This window comes from Anomalospiza imberbis, chromosome 8 (assembly GCF_031753505.1).
Source record: "Anomalospiza imberbis isolate Cuckoo-Finch-1a 21T00152 chromosome 8, ASM3175350v1, whole genome shotgun sequence".
Lineage (NCBI taxonomy): Eukaryota > Metazoa > Chordata > Aves > Passeriformes > Viduidae > Anomalospiza > Anomalospiza imberbis.
In genome coordinates, this window is record NC_089688.1 from 5,377,471 (window position 1) to 5,399,467 (window position 21,997).

General features: G+C 40.4%; 1 protein-coding gene across 1 annotated transcript in view; it reads right to left on the reverse strand.

The window, feature by feature from the left end:
• The window catches only part of IPMK (inositol polyphosphate multikinase), a 36,936-nt gene that overhangs the window by 3,078 nt on the left and 11,861 nt on the right, over nucleotides 1–21,997 (reverse strand). The window contains exons 3-5 of the mRNA XM_068197059.1: nucleotides 13,783–13,879; nucleotides 7,843–8,015; nucleotides 863–944 (exon numbers count right to left, since the gene is read on the reverse strand). Of these exons, the coding sequence (XP_068053160.1) occupies nucleotides 863–944; nucleotides 7,843–8,015; nucleotides 13,783–13,879 (352 nt within the window). The remainder of the gene's footprint in view (nucleotides 1–862; nucleotides 945–7,842; nucleotides 8,016–13,782; nucleotides 13,880–21,997) is intronic.

Here is a 21,997-nt window from a genome sequence, read left to right on the forward strand (position 1 = left end):
CAGACACCATTCAGGTAGTTTCTCTTCAGGTAATTACTAACTAAACCCAAAGTGAACCTAAGAACTCTGAGACCTTCAGTCACGTCACCTGCTGTGTAATACTACACCTTGGGCTTGGGTTGTAAGTAGAAGTAAATGTATCAAGCACACAGTAAAAGAACATGGCTCCTGCTCCCAGGTCAGTTGAACAAGTGTCTGGACAGCTTTGGGCAAGAACCCATTAAATTCTCCATGCATAAACAGGCTCAAGCAGCTTGTTATTATGAGGGTGTTTGTGTGTGTACCTTCTGTCCCTTGCTGGGGGAGAGATGAGCAGGAGTCAACTAATAACAAGTCTGCAATCATTATCACCAAACAGCCCCACGATGGCAGCATTTTTATTAATTGTTAATGTAGAGCAACATGTGGATTGACTTCAACTGATAAAGTCCTTTGAATTGAAAGATGTTTTTGTAGTGGCTTTCTAATAAAAAATACACTTAGGTATTCACAGAAGACAACTAGTGACAAAAGAAAAAGTATTTATAATAAAAACATGTAATACTTTTACAAGATTTCTATTTCATTATAGTTTCAAAGCTGCAAAGAAGTTGAATTCTAGAATTCTCTCCCTCATTAGCAGTAAAAGAGACGTGAGGAGGAAATTCCTATATTCTGCACTGCTGTTACAGCCAACTGCACACTTAATTTCAGGTTGAGAGGCAGCTCAAATACTACAGTGAACAGCCAAAGACCCATCTGAGGGTCTTTGAGGACAAAAAAGGACTTTTAAAATGGGAACACCCAGAACACTTTTTCCACACATTCTATAAATCAGTATTTAAACGAAAAGATCCAAGCGCACCCCAATTCCCTTTCTTACCGTCCTTGACCGTTTCCTTGGTCAAGCTCCTTCCGTAGTGCTGGTTTTGTGTCTCGTAGCTGTCTGAAGACACGTGGTACACCTGAAAGAGGCAAGAAGGGGGCTCTCTATGTATTATGAAGCACCAGTATTTCTGCAGAGCAAGAGACAGACACCTCACAGACAAGCCACAAAACATTAGTCCTCTCAGTTTTTAAGTTTCTTGCAGTGCCCAGCAAAAAAAAGCACTCCCCAAAACTCTCCATTCAGCCCTTGGGCTCCAAGCTACAGCTCTCCTGTGCTAGACATCCTGGTGGTGGCAAAAAGCAATGTACCCATTACAGGGAACTCTTTTATAAGGCCTTGCAAATCACAACTGAGACCTGAAACTACCTGATGTGGATGTTAAATCAGTAAGAGAACAAAGCAAAAATTTTAATGCAATTGAGTTCTTAAAATTATAAAACTATTTAGCACAAAAGCAAAACATTAAGAATTACTGTATGTGACCACCAAGGCCCAGCTCCATAAGACACATCTGCAACTGTCAGCACAAACAGGCTGCACTAAATAAATGGCAGCAGCCAGGCAAAAGCTGGTTCCAGCAACAACAGCAGTTACTTCAGCTCTCATCTGAAAGGGAGGCAACTCACATGGGTACAGTTTTGTCCATATCAGGAATTGTACAAGCTTAAGAACTTAATTCAAAACTGCTTCACATATAGACATATTTTCTCTCACACTAAAATATTTCCACAGCAGAAATGCACGAGGCAGCAAGGCCTAAGTATAATTTGTTTATGAGAGTGTAGACAATTTTTATTTGCAGAAATAATGGTGTTACCAAGCAGGCAGTTGTCTCTGGCAGGAACTTGGTGCTTGGCACTTGTTCAGACCACCCATCCCTGTGGCATCCACCCCATCCACAGCCCTGCCCTCCCTTCAGCGCTGTAATCAGAGAGGATCCCACTGAAGAGTCAGGGCACACTGCTGAGGAGCCTGCTCCTCACCCCTCCTCTGGGGCCTTATTCCTGCTGAAGCCAACCAATAAAGTCCACAACAGTGCAACAACAATAAAAAGAATTATTACAGGAGCTTTAAATAGAGAAGATAGAATTCCCTGTTTTCATAACATCCCACCACCCTAAAAATCTCTCTCCCCCATCCAAATAACAATAAATCCAGTATGATTACACAGTTCCCCACCTCCTGTTTTGCAAAGCAGCTCGGAAGAATAGTCTCAAATAGCTTTTACTTTGACAAAAAGACTGATTTTAAGTCTCTAACCATGAACTGAAGGGGCTGTAAACAGTTCTCATTATTCTAAAAATAAAAATAGCTGTAAGTCTAAATGTTTGAACTCACTCAGTAGCAGAGACACTTCACACTGTTATGATAGTTGGAGGCACTGAGGCCTCCATGACTATGAAATGAAGAAAGCCATAGCAGAGATGAGTCATTCTAAAACTGCATCTGACAACTGTGATTTTGGGTCCACAAGAACAATAATTTTTCTGTGTTTAGTTTTTGCTGTTTTTTTTTCCAAAGCACATGAAATAAGTACCAGCATATGACACAGAAACCCAAAGATTACTTATGTAACCATTTCAGGTACTAAAATACCCTTCAAAAACATACCAAAAGTTTCAAAACTTTTTAAAGAGCAACAAGTCAAAGGCAGTTAAAGCATAATATTGCTTAGAAAGAGAATCAAGAGTCTAATGACGACATTGAAGTTTTCACTAGTTGTGCCTTCCTTTTAATGATATTAAGTGTTCTCATGTAGATGGACAAGGGGCAGCTTTCTGCAAACATCAGCACTGCAGCAGTACCTAACCAAATCATCTTGTTTACCAGAACCTTCCTTATCTCTTCCTGTAGGAGCTGCAGTTTTTCTGACACGGGCACTAGCTCAAACATGCTGATTAAGATCTGCAAGCTCATTTTGTTTTCCAAAGAAATGCTGGAGCAGCACATCAGACCCCGTGCTTCTGAGCTGGGTTTCCCAAGAAGCCACCCCACCTCTTCTCATAATTTGAACAAAACCATTCCCCAAATGTCTTTCTATATTACTTACAAACACTGAGGCAGATGTGCAAGCTGCATTAACAGCACATTTTAACTATACGAAAGAGTCAGTGACAAAGCACCAAGTCCCAGAGCCACAGGATGAGTGTGTTTAACAGCATGTGTTTAACTGCCTGGTGGACTCAGAAGGCCCTGGGTCACCAGGAGGCTTGGCTGCAGCCAGTGGCATTGAAGGACAGCAGATCTGCATAATCACAAAAACCATCTCTGACCACCACCTTGAGACTGCACAACTGCAGAAAAAGACTAGTTGAACATTCCTGGAAAACCTCACTCAAATACAGATACATTACTCCCCATTCTCAAAGCAAGGGAGCTGAAAGCCAAGCTCAAACAGAAGCAATCTCTTACCAGCCCTTGCTCCACGCTCACCCAGCCAAACACAGGGGTGGCTGTGCTGGAGGAGCAGGAGACTAAAATCAACCTCCTATTTGACAGACCTCTTGCTCTACCGTGCTTTTGTTCACATGGCCACCACCAATCATCTGCTATTAACCCTTCCCAAAATGACATTTTGCCTCTGAACCAAGCTTTTTCTGCCTCCCTGTTGTTGCAGCTGTCTGAACTAGCCCATTTCTGTCAGAACAACAAGAAGTCAGGTCAGATCTGTAACCTTAATGGCAGCCAATAAATTATTGGACAGGAAAATCTCATTTCTTGTCCACCTGCCACAGCTTGTCATGTGTTTGCTCTGTATCCACTGGCAGGTCTCCCGCAGAGAGCAAGACAAAGAAAACTCTTTCTATGAGCTGCAAAACGCTGCCTTCAAGAAACCTCCTGCTTCATGAGTCATTTTTCTGTATTTTTACTATGCAAGATCAGAGCTGTTGTCAGTACCCAGCTGCTACCAAAGCTGGAGCCACAAGCTGAAAGTGGGGTTAAGCAGGTGGCACCCCAACTCATCTAGGCACATCCAACAGCAGCATCCATCCCCCAGCTCTGCAGGAACCCTCCTGGTGCCAGGCCAAGACCCACACCCATGCCTGGGCACCTTCTGCCTGTACCCCACCACTGTCCCAGTATAAATGCATGTTTCCTTCATGCTCAAGTAACCTAGGTTTCTCTGCAGGCCCTTCATCCTGACACAGTGCAAGACTTAAAGTGTTTCAACAAGCCTTATTTTTTCTTTTCAAAAAGAAAGCAAAGCAAGGACTTGAAGAAAAAAATAACAAAGGGAGAATCTTTGTTAGAAAACATTCTCTTATTTGATACCTCTGCTTTATAGTAATGCTCTCACATTACCACTGGTGTTGAGAGCGTGCCCCATTATCCAAATCCATTTATCTAAACATCTCAGTCCCTAATTTTTACTTTTTTTAAACTTAATTTATTGTAGCTAGACCACAGGTCATGAAAGTACACACATCCCTGCTTCCTGCTGCCTTGAAAATTCAGCACAAGAAGGATGCAGCCCTGCTCCCTCATTTCCATGCTTAGATATTACTCTGCCCATTTTGCTTCTTTGTTCCTCTGGACTACTTTGACTGAGTGCTTCATATGACTAATTGCACCCCCAAATGCTCTGACAATCAATATACAGTTTTAGTCAAGTCCTTACATAAATAAGTTGTAGAATTAAATTTATTCAGTGAAAAAGCAGACTATTAATTTCCTAAATAAAAGAAACCACAACACTGCAATTAAATCATAAACCATCTTTAAAATAGCTTAATACAGTAATTTTAGACTCCCAGAACTTCCACGAAGCATCTCATTAGAATAAATTTATTTTATGTAATAAAAGACCACCTGCTTCAGCTTGGAAGATTTTTTTTCAGGCCTTTCGGTTGGTTTCTTTGGCTTAGGGTTTTATTTATTGTTTCATGGATTTTTTGTTTTGCTTTGTCTTCCTGTTCTCTTAAACATCAAAGCTTGAATTAGACTTATAGATGTAAAAACTCCAGTTCTGGTAATTTTTCAGTCTAGAAGAATCTGAACAGTAGATGCAAAATTTAATACTTTTATGACTTGTCTCCTAAATTTTGTTACTAGCAGATCAGAGCTTGTGAAAATTACCACCATACTAGAAAGAGTTCATAAAAGCCTCATAGAGTCAATTACAGTCAATTTGAAAATATCCTGCAGAATCATGTGCTATAGATTAGAAAATTCACTTGTAAAACCAGCTTTGATTATTACACATTACTGCCTGCATGTTCATAGGCACAAATGACAGAAGTCAGTGATGGATTATAATGGTAAAATTACATAATCACCAGTCTGTGCTTTAAAATAGCATTTCAGAAATATTTTGGAGTAAGTGAGATTGCAGTCGATGTCCTGGAAACAAAAGAAAATCCGCAGAATCCGGGAACTGTGGATTCCAAAAGGACTGTGAATCTGACATGAGAGCACAGCCCACACGTTGTGCTTGCACTCAACAGCATGCAGAATGCTCTGTGTTCAACACTGCCTGTGCTGCAAAGAGATTTCTTACCTGTTTGCATGTCTGCTGCCGAAACCATACTACAGTTTGTGGTTTTGCTATTGCAACAGCACCTGAGACTTCCAACTTCTATGCAAACTCTAACTACTTTCATAACAAATCATGTCCACTCTGCCAGAATCCCAGAAGAATCTGGTTTCAAAATGTCCCGTCCATTCTGGCCTTGGACACTTCCAGAGATCCAGGGGCATCTGTTAAAGAAAGGAACTCCTCCACCAAGTACAGAATTGTGTTTTTAAACAATGTTACTAAAATAACTGTGCTTCCTAAATGCATTTCCACGCATTTATTTTGTCTATTCAGTACATTAAGCTAAATATAGCTCAAATGGCAGAACTATGTACATATATTAATGCTGGGCTAGACAGGAGACTCCTATTTTTAAGGACATACCATACATATTTTATATATAAACAGATGTCTGCTTGTTTACCAATGCATAAGAAAAAGCTGTGTCAATAGCCTTTTAGGTAAAAATACACTTTCAATACATTTTGAGGTAAAACCCCCACCTATAACACTTTTATTGCTTGTATCTCTTCATGACAACTTATATGATGGGTGCTTTAGAAAAAGCATCGCTACACACTCTGTTTTTCCTGGCCCTTTCCTTCTTGACCTTGTAAAAATTTACCACACAAGCCCACCTCCCTGGTAAAAAAAACACTGAATGGAGAGATTAAAACCAAACCCCTGTACTTCTTTGTTACATCATGTTTTGTCCAGTAAACAGGAACAACCTTCATCCAGCACGTGAGCTGTTCTGGGCAGCACATATCCGTGTAGGAGTGTTTTATAGTATGGCCAGAATGTTGCAAAAATAAAGCAAGCACAGAGAACTCCCCATAACCAAGAGGCAAAGAACATTGTGAATTCAGACTTTGGCAAGTGCTGTGTGAAGGCAGGAGGAAACTTTTCAATTCTCTTTGGAAAACAGCTTCCAAAATGTACTTGGGTGCCAAAGGCAAAAATCCAAATCTCATCTAGCTAAACGCTGGATGGAAAACTGCACTACTTGGGAGAATCATCATTATACATCCAGTCTGAATTAGGGGATTGAAAAAAATTCTGCAACAGGACAAAGACACAAATAAGTGACAATGTTAGAAACAATAGTCACAAGCATACCACAGAAGCAATCAATCATTCCTTCTGCACTGTCATGAAACATAGGACATGAAGCACATTGTTTTACAAATGAGATAAGAAAGGTTACACAATGACATCAAGCAAATCCAAAGCTATAATCTCTAACCTTCCTTTTCCATCCAAACTGTTTGGCTGGTTTTTGACTTAACTCCCACATTCCTGCTCAGAGGCTTTATGTAATTACTACTCATGACCACTATAATTTATATAGCAGCTTATCTCAAGGCAGAGTTAAAGGCTGGGAGGCTGGGCAGTTCTGCACAAAACATTACAGAGATATTAGAATTATCTTCAACAATGGTGCAATCTGGCTGCTGTTGCTATTCAACAGCAAAGGGGAAGCTTATCAAAGTCTCCAGCCATTGACGCTGCAGAGCTTGAGGAGCCCTGGCTTTGTGTATGAGAAGAAAAACAAAAATCCCACATCAAAAAGAAAACTATTCCTGTACCTATCATTGCAGAGAAAAGTACTTTTAAATTCCATCAGGAGCTCAGCGACATCAACACATTTCTCTTACTGAGCCACAAATGTTCTGTACAGCTTTTCTTTTCAGTGAAGTTTCAAAGTAGCCAATACACACCTATTGACTCTTAGTATTTCTAAGAGTACCAACAGTTAACAGGGATGCCTGCATGTCCAACTAACCTTTCCCTGACAGCCTCCTTGAGTGTGTAAATATCAAAAGAAGTTTCCTTCTGATGGAAAGCTTTTTACAATGTAAAAAATCAGCAGCTGTTCATGGCTGTTTGCATCACCTCTGCAGAACATCAGCAGCTGTTCATAGCTATATGCATCGCCTCTGAGAGCTTACTTACTCGTCCCTAAATTTAAAAAAATGTTAAATTATTTTTATTTAAAAACAGAGTATAAAGATGAAAAATGCGGAGGACACAGCTCATTACTGAATTATTAGAAGGACTGGTTTAGTATATAAATCTCTGATATAAGCCTGAAAGAAAACAAACACACAAAAATCCACTTCATAATTTTAAATACCTGTTGTGGAGGTGAATTAATTGTAACTTTATTCAGTTTTAAATACCTAGTCCCTCTCTTGTATACACATACAGTGCCCAGGTTGCAAATAGCTTGCCCTAATGGACACAGCCACATTAAAGAGTTGTTTTGAACCAGAGCAGCGCTTTGGAACTGATTTCACATGACAGCTGATACCAGCACTACCAAGACATTCAGGTAACACTGCAGTTATGTAAAACTCAAGGGGATTGCTGTTTGCTAGGAAGACCAGTTGCTGTACCTGCTGTGGGACAAGAGGCCTGAGCATAAACTGAAAGTGAAGACAAAACAAGTTCTTACCCTCATTCCAAGAACCAAAAAGCCAATCTCTTCCATCAGCGGGTACTTGCTGACCTGCTGCTGTATCTTCTCCGCTGAAGCATACGGATCATAACTTTTCTGACCGATTTTTACATCCATTATGCAGGGCTTATTAAACTTACGGGTCACATCTTCCAGTTTGAGATATGTATCTGTCAAAAAAGAAATAAAACTTTTGTTAACAGTGGGTCAAAGCAAAATAATTACATAGCTTCTGCTGAGCACCTGTGGAGGAACCTGAACAGTTTAAGGCTTAGTATCACATGAATTCCTTAAGAGTCAAATTTGTCTCTGAATGCAGGCTAAATCATGGTCACTGACACCCACAAATTCTATTGCAATGAAAATCTAAATGCTTTCTTGTTTAGAAAATTGTATACAATTAACAAGTGTTAACCTAGCATTCACATTCAAATTATTGCCCAGAAAAAAATCCCTGAGTATCTTTTATTAAGTCATTAACATATCACAAAGATCATTACTAACCACATACAAATGCAGGTTTTGCAGCAGTGTGGCTAATTTTGCAATTCAGTTGGTCTCTTGTGGCATTTTAAAAATGAAGAGAACATTTCAGTCCTAGCCTTCAGAGGCTGAAGTGCAGCTCATTTTGCTTCTTTTTATCCCACTCCCATCTACACTTGTTTCTCATGGCACACCTTTTGGAGAAAAGGCTCTTGGAATCCTAGGCTGCCTTTCATCCATTTCTAACAGCCCTTTGGGAGGGTGGCTGGACTAAGAAACCCCAGAAGTACTTGAAGTAGCTGAAGATTTAAAGGATTGTCTAAAACCTGATGAAAATGATCATTACCAGCATTCACTGACTGTAAGAACACAACAAGGAAATGGAGTCAGTACCCACCCAGCTCTCAGACAACTCTCCCTGGGAGACAGCTGCACCCACCTGCAGCCCTTGCCAGGACACAGCATAACCAACACGGCCTCAACACTGGTCTCATTCTTCATACGTGCTCTGTAAATCCACCTGTCACCAGGCACAAACGTCAAGTCTGGTTTCCTTTCCAGTACAGCTTACTCCATAAATGTATTTCTTTGGATTTAATGCATTCCGAACACACACAAAAAAATTGTATTATACCACATTCCTGCAGTATGATCTAAAATGGGATTGTGAGAGAAAGCTAAACTAGTTCAAGTTTAAAAAGAGGCACAAAGTGCCTTTTTGAAAGCTGTACAAACAGGTAACAATCCAGTCCCAGTCAAGATAAAAGGAACAAGCAACATTTCATTTACACTTAGTAAGTAGAGTCACTTTCTTAAGGAAAAGAAGATAAAAGGGACTTTTACTACTTTAAGTCCTACTAGAGCTTCAGTTTTTACACCATCATGATCAAATGTCCTAATTTGATCACAAGTATGTATGTATTATCACAAAGTATGTATGTATTAATTTATCACAAAGTATGTATGTATTAATTTAAACAGGTTTGATTTAATCCTCAGATGCCTGCTTTCTGTATGAATGGAATTAGGCATCTTGTTAATGTAGTCATTTTCAGGCAAACATGTCAAACCAATACACTAACTTTAAAAAAAACCAAAACAAAACCATTCTTCCACTAAATCACTTCCCCAGCTTTCAATGTCCTTTGGGCTACAGGATCAATCTAACTACAGCAAAAGGAGTTTTGTTACAGGCTAGCTCAGCCACTAACTACAACTGCAGGAATACATCCAAGCTGAAGTAACTCGTAGTTAACTTTGAGGAGCCCTAGGCACCCAACATACTTGATATTTGCTCACTGAATACTCCCAAAGGAGAAGCAGGACAAATACTCTCCCTGCCAGGCAGCACATTCTGTATCACCTGAACTGCAGGTGCTACTTCTACTCTTCAAGGTTGTTAATACAGAGGTCTAATTCAGTCAGATATTAGCACAGCTTTTGCAGGACTTTGAGAAACCACTACCAATACCTGGGAAGTCCATAAAATCTGTTAGCTATCTCTAATTAAACCAAAAATTGTAAAAATCTAAGTGTCATCCTTCTGACTCTTTTTGCATATTACAGAAATCACTGTAATCAACAGACTTGTGTCATCGCTCTAAAACAATGCAGAAAATACCTTAAATAAAGGTCACGATTTTCAGTACACAGCTCTCAAAAGCAGAGCCACAGGTTTACATGGGAGGTGGGGAAAGACAGTAAATGCAAAAAATCTCAGAAAAGGGCTGCAGTCCTTCACCACCAATTCCAAAATGCATTGGAGCATGTTGCAAGCACTCCAGAATCAAACTGTTAAAAATAAAAAAGTAATACAAATTGTTTAGATGCAATGTTTTCATCAGTCCTAAAATAAAACCATATAGAAAGGAGTATAAAACATCTACTTCCATAGGTACCCATGGGTATCAGCTGTCCTCTACTGCACTGGTCTAATTCCTGCTTTTTAACCATATAGCACCAACATTCAGCACCTCCCAAATACTTCAAAGTCCTAAATATCTGTCACTTCATTGTTCCCCATCCTTTCCAGATTTCTTAAACTAGATTTCTTAACTATCTTACCAACCTCCTAAAAACATAACAATAACTACTTTTTAATTAAGCATTAAATTACCTTTGTTGATAACACCAACCCTGGGAAACACTAATTATTTGGCAAAGCCTGTAAATTATCCAGAAATTTTTCATCTCTCTCACACTTTCTGGAATTAAATCTTTCTTGTTAGCTAACTGCTGGCTCAGAATTAGGCCTGTTATATCTGTTAACACACCCCTCTGCTCTCACAAAGCTGTCTGGCCTTGTTGGTAGAGCAATGCCACCCAGATAAAACAAGTTACTTCTGCTCATGATTGTTTCAAACAAGTGGATCAGTTGCTTGTACTCCATCTTTCTTGGCACTGTTTGGTGCTTATTTGCGCTGTATTCAACAGTCTAATGAAACAGCTCCCAAACCCACAATACTGGTACATACATGACTTTCATTTCCAGCAGTTACCCCTATGATACCTCCAAGCACTGAGACTAAGGCAAAACAAAGTTAAGCCTCAGATATGTATCAACTTCTCTCCAGTTTCAAATCAGTTACTGCACGCCTCTGAAACTCTGACCATAAGTTTCCTTCTCAAGGGCATCAGTGAGTCTGCACCTCAGCCCAGGTAATTAGAGCACTCTCCTCCCTTCTCCTTGCTTGGTTAAACAAAAACATGCAGATTTTTCAAGCAATTCAGACTTTCTAAATTATTATGTAGTGCCCTGCTAACCCAGTGTGCTTCAGGAAATGATGTGTTTGCTATCTCAAACTAGATTAAATTAAAAACCCCCATGGACAGAGAAATTCATAAAGATTTTTATATTAAAACTTGCATTGCTAGATAGTCTTGACCATACATTTCAAGGATTTAAATAAATCATTCACCAGAGACTTGCCCTGCCCTTTTCTATTTACCAATGGCAGGAAGGTGTGGCTTGACATATTATTTACATATTTTTTACAGTCCCAAAGGAGATAAACCAAAAGACCACTAAAATTCAGCAAGTATCCATGGCATGAACTGCTGCAGACTTCAGCACAGACATGCCAGTGCATTCAGCCCTCACTGGAGGCAGAAGAGACAAAATCTCTTGAGGCATCTGATTCCTTTTCCTAACTCAGGAGACAAAACATAGTATGAATAAGTAGGGAAGAGCCCAAATTGCCCACATCAACAAAGGAAGAAAGTTAAGTTTGAAGCTGGGTTATATGTATCTATGCTGTTCACAGGTTAGGCAACAAAACTAGGTAACAGTATAAAATGAGCAGCAGTGAAGTTACTTAAAAAAATAAACCCTGGGGCAACAACTAGGCAGCCACACTCAGAAAACTCAGCAGCAGATGGCTCCTACATCTTTATAACAACTATTCCACTGCTCTGTGAATAAACTCCAAATACCCACAATGCCAGTGAAGCTAAATTTCAAATCCAACCGATTTTAGATGAGCTTTGGAAAACAGCACCCCACCTCTACCTCCATTTCCTTTGCAGTAGCACTGGGTATGTGATTTCAGCAGAACGGGAGGTATTTTACAAATTGTATTGATACTGGGAGTCCATCTTTTCTGTCACATTTCCTACATTCTCATTTACACTTCATACATTTCACTCCTTTTAGCTAGCAATTTCATCCACTTAGATATTTTTTTCAGTATAGAATGCTGATGCTTCTCCCTAAATATTTCTCTAAGGAAATAAATAATGTTCTTCACCTTAGAAACTGCAGTTCCTGCTTACCTGTCACATGGAAACTCAGAGATGGTCACAAATCAAGTTGAGAGCAGACTAAGTTTTGTTTTTTCAGAAGTCACCTATGACCAATTTAGTAACAATAGGAAATTACTGGGTTCACTACTACTGGGTTGTATGGAGCAGTGATCCCAGAGCCTGCAGAGCAGTGATTGCCAAGGGAAAGGTCAGGCTTCCAATGTTAAGACTGCAGTAAACCTACAAATATATCTTCAATCTATATTTAGGAACAAGATACACATGCACTCTACTAAGCTCCATCATCTGCAGCAGCTTTGATTTCTATCAAGACTACACAAATTATCATTAATACTACAGATAACAGAGTTGGCAGTGCAGTGTTTTGGTTGAACTGTCGCCACAGCTTTCTATGAAGAGGACTCATGAAAGTGCACAGCCTTTTCAAGAAGCAAAACAAACAAAATCAAGTTTCTCCTCCTTTAAACAGTTACTCCTACTGCCTATGTCTGAATGACTGGTGGTGACCTTCCAAAATCCAGCCCCATGGTGCAGAGTGCTTTTGAATCCCCAAAGCAAATGAGCAATGTGTTGAATTGCTATCTCTTGGTTAGGCCACGTATTTTCACATCTTAAGATCATACTGCAAATAGAAAAAAAAATTATTGGCAATTGAGAGGGAATATTAAGCGAACTCCGTAACACATTAAATTGCGAGGGAAGGAAAAAGATAGTTCTTGTAGAGTTATTTGAGTTAGTGCCTCACAGGAAAGCATGAAGGTAAAGCTGAGCTAAGAAACTGCTGGTACTACCACAATCTTCCTTTCATTTTTTCCTGTAGATACTACACCATGTCTGTGGATACTGTCTTACTACTACTTTGGAAAACAAGTCTACAAAGTGATAGCATAAGCAGAAGACGACAGAGTTATTTTAAAGGAGCATGGCATCTAGTTTGGTGCCCACATATTCAAATAGATTCCATGGCATCCCTTTGTTTGTGTGTTCCAGAAGCTCCATTTCCCAAGTGTGAATTAGAAAAGTCCCCAGAAGAAAATCTAGTTTTTAATACGACAATATCTATTTTCTCTTGAAAAGATAATCTTTCAATTGTTCTACTACAACATTCTTTTCTTCCTACCTCCTAATGTTATGCAAACACAAATTTTAAGACACTAGATTTTTGTTTCATTCAAACCAGTAACAGAGGATGGCAAGCAGAACTCTCCACCATGGCACCTGCTGAAGTAAGTGCTTTGGGTGTAAGGCACAGTGATGGGATCGATCCAGCCTCTGGAGAAACAGCAGCAGATTCCAGTTTGAATGCTTCCTCAGCCCCAGAGTATCCATCTTTCCTTTCTTCCACACCCACAGAGTACTTCTTCCTTCGATCACCTGGCTGGGCATAACCATGGAACCAGCCCACTCCTCCACCACGACCTCACCCAGAGCAGGAACTCTGGGGCAATGTCCATAAGGCCCAGCTACTCAGGAAACCTCTGCTGTACAACAGCCACACCCCATCTGCCCTGGAAGACTCCAAAGACCTAATCCAGCCACAAGACTGCAAACTGGAACCAGCTGTCAGAAGGAACATCAGTGGTCTCCAAAACAAGTCCAAAAAAACCCTACAGAGCTCACAACTGCCAAAAATTAGTCTCCAGAAAATCTTTTCCAGGAGGTTTGGATTAAGAGATAAAATTAGAACAGTACCATTTGGTGCAGTAGGTGGTGACCAGACACCGAAGTATTTTGGCAGATATTCCCGCAGCTCCAGAAGAATGCTGTCGCAACATTCGGAGTCATAAACCTGAAATAAAATAGGGAGGCTTGGAGAGATCATAATTTTAAACATTCATTTTTGCTGGTGGGGGAGTGAACAAGTCCCCCTTGCATGGTACTGGGTAGCTGGCTGGGCCAAACCCTGACAACTTCCAATTGTCCTGTAATTATACTTTCTTACAGTATTTGTTTTCATAAGTCTAAGATATTTACCTTACATTTAAAAAACATACAAGATGAAGATGATAATTTTCACAGTCCAACAAAAATGAGTGGCATTCTTTCTTTCAAATTTTAAAGTGGCAACAATGAATCAACCCTAAGCACAATTTATGGCTTAACGTGAATAAAAATCTAAACTGTAATTGTTAACTTCAAAGCCTAGCTATTGAAAAAGGTGTTCTCACATTTGCATTCAAGACTGTATAGGATTACTACATCATATTATACATCCAAATCTTTTTAATTTATATCAGGTAAAGTCTAGTCAGAAATGCTGACTAGACAGCATTTTCTCATCTTCTTTAAGACAATTCATGCTGTAGCTACATCACACAGACTATGTACAATTCAAATACATTTCTTTTCATTAGCTTTAAAGCTTTCAACTTTTTTTTTTTCAATTTCTGTAGAAAAAACAGTAACAGTTTGGAAACAGCAGCTGGCTTATATTCCTGAAGGAACAACTCTTTGCAGTTAAAATGAAGCTTTGGATACTATCTGTTATGGAATTGCATGACTGTTACCAGTTTGCAGCATTGCTAAGAGGGTTCAAAACCATTGCCTTGCCCAGTTTCTCCCCATCCCACCCAGTGATGTAGTTGCAGACATAGGGGATTACCTATACCACACTTCCACCCACTTTGTAGACTGAAAGATCTATATCCACACCAGCACAGGTTAAAATAATTGTTACTGCATTTAGGAGCCATCTCATCCCACTCCCCATAGAGATCTCCCAGTTGTGTTGCCATCAGAGTGGTGTCCTTCCCCCCAGCCCTACCCTGGCCACACAGCAATACCCAGGGATGCTGCACAGTGACCTGGCATGCTCAGGTTTCTGCTGTCACTGCAGTGCAGCCAGAGCCCATTCCAACGTTGGCAGCAAGGCAAAAAAAATGTTAGTTGTTAACAGCTCTGAAGACTTTGCTCATTGTGTCAGGCCACATTTAACCACAGTGGGGGATACCTGGCAATAGCAGCTACAAAGGGGAGGTAATGCAAAATACATACCTGTAGTGTTATGTTAATACAGCTAGGAAAAAAAAAATGGACCTGAAGTCCACATGCTATTTTAGAGCATCAAGGCAAGCCTTGGCTAGCCTCACCAGTGCCAGTAACTCGACACAGCACCTCATGCAGAGGCAGTGTTAAAATTAGTTAATGTGAGTTCTCCTGAATTCAGGCTTCACTGCAAAAGTCTGAAACTAGGTGAACTCAAATCACCAATGTGCTTCTAACAGAGGGACTTCTCCACAGCTAAAGCAGGGCTCTCCTGGACTTGCACCAGGCACAGTTTTGACACCCTCACTGTTAGCGGGCAGTAATCAAGAGCATGACACACCCATGCTGACTGTATGCTAAGGTATTGAATTTGACCCATTCCTTTAATCAACTCATGGAACAGGCTCCATTTAAAGGATCCTAAGGCAAAGGGCTGAATCCTGAAAGCTCAAACTAAACAAATATGTGCACAGTGTATTGCAAAACTCTAGGGTACGCCCAACACCACACCCTCTGCCACTACTGTTGCTATCTAAAGTATAGAGAAGTTGCTGGGTGTGTACCTTTTAAGTCACAGTGTCACATCACAGGGCACTGATCTCTGTCCACATATCATGGTTTGACAAGCTGGCATGACCACTGAGGATGACACATAACTATGTCTAAGTCCAGTTTCCCTCCATGTTAGCACAAGCTGGTAGCTGGTACCTTGTGCTCTAAGATAAAAAAAACTTGCTTGCCCCTGTGATCAGTGTGTTTATGCAACATTTCCTCACTGAGCCTCGGGGTTGCCAGCAGAGGACAGTGCTTTCTCTACAAGACTGCAATGTAGCTTGATCTTACTCGTTTAAGGAAGAAAAGAAGAAGCTAAGGGTGGAAGAGAGGGGAAGATTAGCAGCAGGCAGATGCTGAGGCACAGACTTGGTCAGGCACAGACTTGATCACTGCTCTCTTTGACAGCTATTCAGACAGCTGTACAGACAGCAGTTTCTGGGCCAGCACTCCAAACACTGACTGGTGCCATTACTTCATGCTGTATACAAGTGGTACAAACCCAGTTTTTGTTTACTGTGGTAGTTTATGATCATAGCACCTTACATCCAAGACAGGGCACTCCACTGCCCCCAGCACTAATGCTCTTTTCCCAGATGAGTTTGAGGAGATCTGAGAGGCAGAAATTATTGTACCTTTATGTGGGAGCAAGTGCATATAAATAGGTCAGGACCAAGAGGAGAGCAATGGAAACCAAAAGTGCAACAGACAACAAGAAACACTAAATGCAACTGAGAAAATAGGCAAACATAATAACTCAATTTATTAGCAAAAGATTCTGAGAAAGTGGAATGTCAGGAGACCATTTTGGTTTTTTTAAGAGAGACAGGACCCTTGACTTACTTTCTAAAGTAAGTCGAAATTAGGCAATTGAACTTTGCAACTTAGCAAGTAATTATGAGTACGCTCCTGCATATTTCAAATAGCAGGATACAACAAAGATACTCAGATAATTTATAATGGGGTGTAATAGCGCAAATTGGAGTCCAAATGGGGAGAAGAGCTCCAGAAATAGTATCTTCCAAGTAGACTACTCCTCAATTATCCGATATAAAACATTTTAAATGGAGACAGAGCTCCCAATAATGCATTTTTCAGTATCACTACTTTGACATAACAGAACTAACTGCATTATGTCTGTCTCTCAAGAAGTTATCTTGCTCCCAGAACCAGTAAGAAACTCCCCTCATAAGTCTGACATAACATATACAAGGCACTTATTTGACCTTAATATAGACCTCAATCTTAGCCTGTAATATATTCACATGTCAAACAAGAATAAGCACTCAATTAATAAAGACCAGAGGAAGTCACTTGGTGTGGGCAAAGCAACAAAACCAGACATTTCAGGAATTCTGCTCTTTCCTATGCAGGACAGAACCACTTCTGCTCATTAGAATAGGGCCTCATAAGCAGTACACATGTCATGGGCATTTTTTCTCATTTCATACAACCTGGTAGCAAGCCACAGAATACCAAATATAAATGTAAACATGATAAAACTATCCCTAAAATTACACAGGAAATATACCATGCACCTCATGTCCCAAAAGGTATTGCTACCAATACTACTGGAAGATTCCTGAAAAATGCAGGTTATCACTTACCTCAGGAAAACCTTAATAAATAAACCATTAGATTTTTACTCACATCAGCAATATTCCAATTTTACCTCAAGAAACAGTGCTTTTTTTTTTTAATGTAACAGCAGAGGTCCATCTCTCCAGCAAACACTGACAAAAACAAGCAATTCCTGCGTTAGCGTACTTAACAACTTTATCCAATAAATGAAGAAATGGAAAACAACTCTATGTCAGCTCAGCCTGGGGAGTTATCCCTTCTACATATCACAGGCTACATTCTTACAATAGCACAGACTGGAGACATAAAATGTCTCCAGAAAAGCAAATAAATAGGATGCTGACATTTGGAGGGCTCACAACATGACCATTACAAATTACAGCCACTAACTCAGAGGAGGAATATGCTCCAGATATATTTTGTGGCAGTTCAGATAGTCTAATAGACACCATGAAGTCATAATTTCCAGCCATGCAGGACTTTTTAATTCTGAGGCTTATTTACCATCCCTAAGTTTTTAATCCAAAGTACACGCCGGGGTTTCTGGGAACAGCTTCATCTGCTTGTAATGCAAAGAGGGGCTGCTTAGGACAATGGGAATGTTCTTTTCCTTATTTAAAACTCAACATTCAGAGTTTTTTTTCTAAAGAGTAGCTAATGACCTAAATGATAGAGGGAGGGTAAAACAAGTGTTTAAGTTTCAACAAGAAACTAGCTCTGGCAGTACAGACCTGTCTTCAAATGTCCTGATGAAAAAATACCACTTTCACGGAAAAGTAATCTATAGAGAACCTTCTCAAGTACATTCAAGAGTTAGCTTAGAAGAACATGTATTTTAAAGCTATTTGAGTAGGAAACTGTAAGTGTCAGAGTAGGCATATCAGTCTGCAGCATTACCTTTCTTTGTTGCCAGCTATCATAAACTGTCCCTAAGGGCAGCAGCACTACAGCCTGCAGAGTCTCAGATTACACAGCCAGCTGCCAACATCAGGCAGTCAATTCACTGTCTACTGTGGGATTTGAGACTTTTTTTGAGCAGTTAATGCAGCTAAGTCATGCACTTAAATTAGCAAATGCAAGATTTACAGACGCTAGGGCAACCTTAATTCCCTCTTCCATTGGGTATGTATTATATCACAGACTTTAATTACCTGAGCACACACTGCATTTCCCTCTGGACCCTTACATCAGCCAGTTACACCAGACAAGAGAAAGGGCCAAAATATTGAGGGTGAAACAGCAGCTGTGATTTTAGCAACTCATATCTGCTTGGTTCTACAACTCAGACAGCCCTGGGTTGTTTTGTTTTTTTTTTTAATGGTACCATCACAGTTTGAGCTGTGTCCACAGAACCTGTTTCCACAAAAATGACTGGCATTGAGCCAGCTCTGCTTATATTCAAAATCTCATACCACAATAACTCCACAAGTTAAATATTTGTGAATGCTGTTACACTAAATGCTATTATGGCAAATTGCTTCATTTACTATCTAATATGCAGCCAGATTAATGAGATTGCAATCATTTTCACTGAAAATACACACAGAAAGAGTGTTTAAAACAAATGAGCATCTATTCCCACAATCTGATCACATAAATGAGTTTTCAAATAAAGATGGCACACTCTTCTGACAAAGTCAAAAGTGTTTCAGGAGTCAGAAAAAAAACCCCACATTATGGTAAGGGGTTGGCTTCCAAAAAAATTAAGTTTAGAGGTTGTTACCATCACAAATACCTGTTAAGCAGCATCTTAAATAGGTTATGAGACTCTTAAGTGAATGATCAAAAAACACACAGCAAATTGCATATCAAGGTCCCTACTCCATATTTTAACCAGAATTCAGTTCAGTTATATCAACATGTATGTACAATAATCTGGAACAGTATTCACATTAGGTACTCTCTACTAGAGGCCAAAATAAAGAGAAGACAAGACTAAAAAAATGGTTACAACATACTACTATTGGTCATCTGGTAAGGAACTTTCAATTTTAACATACTAAATATTTCTCCCATTCTTATTTTTCCCTTCTTCTTTGACAACATACCCAACACAAAGCTGGAGAGATGCTGTCCTGAAGTCACCCATTGCAAAACTCAAGCTACCAGCAGGCAGGGAGACCCAGTGAATTTCAAGGCACAAAGTCAAGTACTGCTCCCTTGCAGAAGTACAGTACAACCAGTTTTCTCATCTATCTTCACAACTACTGTGCCAAAAGGTAGCTCTGTTACTGCAATGCACTATGTGCTGCAGCATGAATACTGCTGGGGATTTGAGGGAAGGCACAGACCTGGTCAGAAACCACCACCACATCCAAGCTCACAGACCCAAAAATGAGTTAGGCAAAGTCAGCAGCCAGAGTGTTTTAGTACAAACTCTCTGTCCCAAGAATATTTTTTTTAAAGCAGCTCCAACTATTCAAGCTTAAAATTATCACTGAAATTACTGAACGTGGAATAGTAGAACAATACAACATAAGGGAAAAGAGGCTAGTATGGCGGTCCCACTTCCTGAGAAAATTCAGACTTACTCTTTTTTCCCCAGAAAGCAATCTGGTCCCAGCTGAATATTTACACAGAGGAGTGGGAGAGAACAAGAGTTGGGAGGAATCCTGAAGCACTTACACTCAAATAAGCAAAATTTAATATTACATTTCAAAGAGACAGAAATGGGAACCAAGTCCTGACAGACATATGTTGGCTTGTTTTTCCTCGGACTGCAAGACGCAGCTATGTTATTTGGAGTCATGACATGGCAACACCTCTGAACTACTTATGACAATTCTGATGTACAGCAAACAGGAGGGGAAAAAAAAAAAAGGTACTGGAAGATATCCATGCTGCAGGAGCCCACAAAAGGAATGTAGTGCAGCAACTACCATGCTGGGGCAGACTGATGCAGGTTCAGTCACTCAGAGACAGCGCTACCACAGTCCCACACACATTTCCACGCCCTCCCCAGCAGCAGTGACAGTGTACCACTGGTCCCACAGCCTCCTGAGCGCCTTCAGCTGGCTCACTGTCCACGTGCCAGGCCAAGGCACTCCATTTTAACTGCCATTTATAGAATCACAGAATCACAGGATGTTATGGGTTGGAAGGAACCCAAAGATCATGTAGGGCCATAGGCAGGGACACCTGCTACCAGATCAGGGTGTTCAAGGTCTTGTCCAACCTGTCCTTGAACACTGCCGGGTTTGGGAAAGCCACAACCTCCCTGGATAACCTGTTCCCGATGCAGAGTTCCTCCAGTTACCTTGAGGCCCCTTGAGATACTGGAAGGTGCTGTGAGGTCTCCACACAACCTTGTCTTCTACACGCTGAACAGCCCCAACTCTCTCAACCTGTCTTCACAGGGAAGGTGCTCCAGTCCCCTCAGCAACTTCATATCCCTCTCTGGACCTGTTCTAACATTCCATGTCCTTCTTATGTTGGGAACACCTGAACTGTGTGCAGCGCTCCAGGTGAGGAGAGAGAGGAGCAGAGGGGGAGAATCCCCTCCCTCCACCTGCTGGCCACGTTCCCTTGGATGCAGCCTAGGATTGCATTGGATTTCTGGGATGGGAGCACTCCCTGCCAGCTCATGCTAAATTTTTCAACAACCATCATCCCCAAGTCCTTCTCCCAGGGCTGCTCTCAATCCCTTCTCCTTCCAAGCTGTCAGTGTGCCTGGGATTGCCCTGACCCAGGGGCAGGACCCTGCACTTGTCTTTGTTGAGCTCCATGAGGTTCCACTGCCCACTTCTCAAGTCTGTCAGTGTTCCCCAGGATGGCATCCCTTCCCTCAAGTACATCGTCAGCAACAACATTACAAGCCTGTCTGGGATTTTTTTTTAATCTGGAAACCAGAATTCTTTTTGGAGACTGAATTTTTGCTTTTCTTTCATGTAGGCAACCTACACTTTCCTCAATCTCATTCTGTCAGTTCACCAACCATATCTTACTTTTAAATGAACTTATAATGAGAAAGTATTTTCTGTATAACACTGACATGCATTACTAAATTGATTCATATTCTGAAACATTCATAATTGAAGTCTAAATAGTATTTGATCCAGGCTGAAAAAGCACTTGCATGACCCTCCAGCAGAGCAGGAGTATTTTGCTGGGTCTTAATTCTATTTAACACACTGTGCACTTTGCAGCTATGCATTTTCACTTTATTTCCAACCAGATCTACTCTTGGTAAGGAATCTTCCTCAAAATCAGGTTGCTAAGAGAACTGGATTTTTTTTCCTCCTTATTTGCATAGACTACAGACTACTCAGTCTGTTCCCAGCTCCACCCAGTAGTTACACAATTGCATCAAATTGCAATAATGGCATTTTACTGTCTCCCTTTTTAAAGGTTTCTTAGATTTATTAAAGTGGATTGTAGTTTATTCTGTGATACACAATCCTCAAAGAGCATGGGAAACAGACACTCACCAGATCCTTCTAGGTTAACTTTCTACTGTGTCGTGTGTTTCTTCCAAACTTGTTTTTGCTGCAGAGTGTAAGAACCACAAAAATCTGCCATATTTTCCAAGTCCTACTGTCCAGTCATTTAATAGTAAAGTACAAAAAAAGTATTTATAGAGCAGTAGTAGGAACTCAGCCGATTCTTACAGCTACACTTCATCTCTGTTAGACAACTCCTCAAGTGAAAAAAGATCTGAATAGCAGCTGTCAGTATTTCACAACTTTGTCAAAAAGCCATTTTCTTCTCATTAGTTAAGAATTACTATGTGTCCTTCCTTTTATTACCAGTGCCCAGGCTCACGATTAAGAGGCAACTTCACATGCTGGTT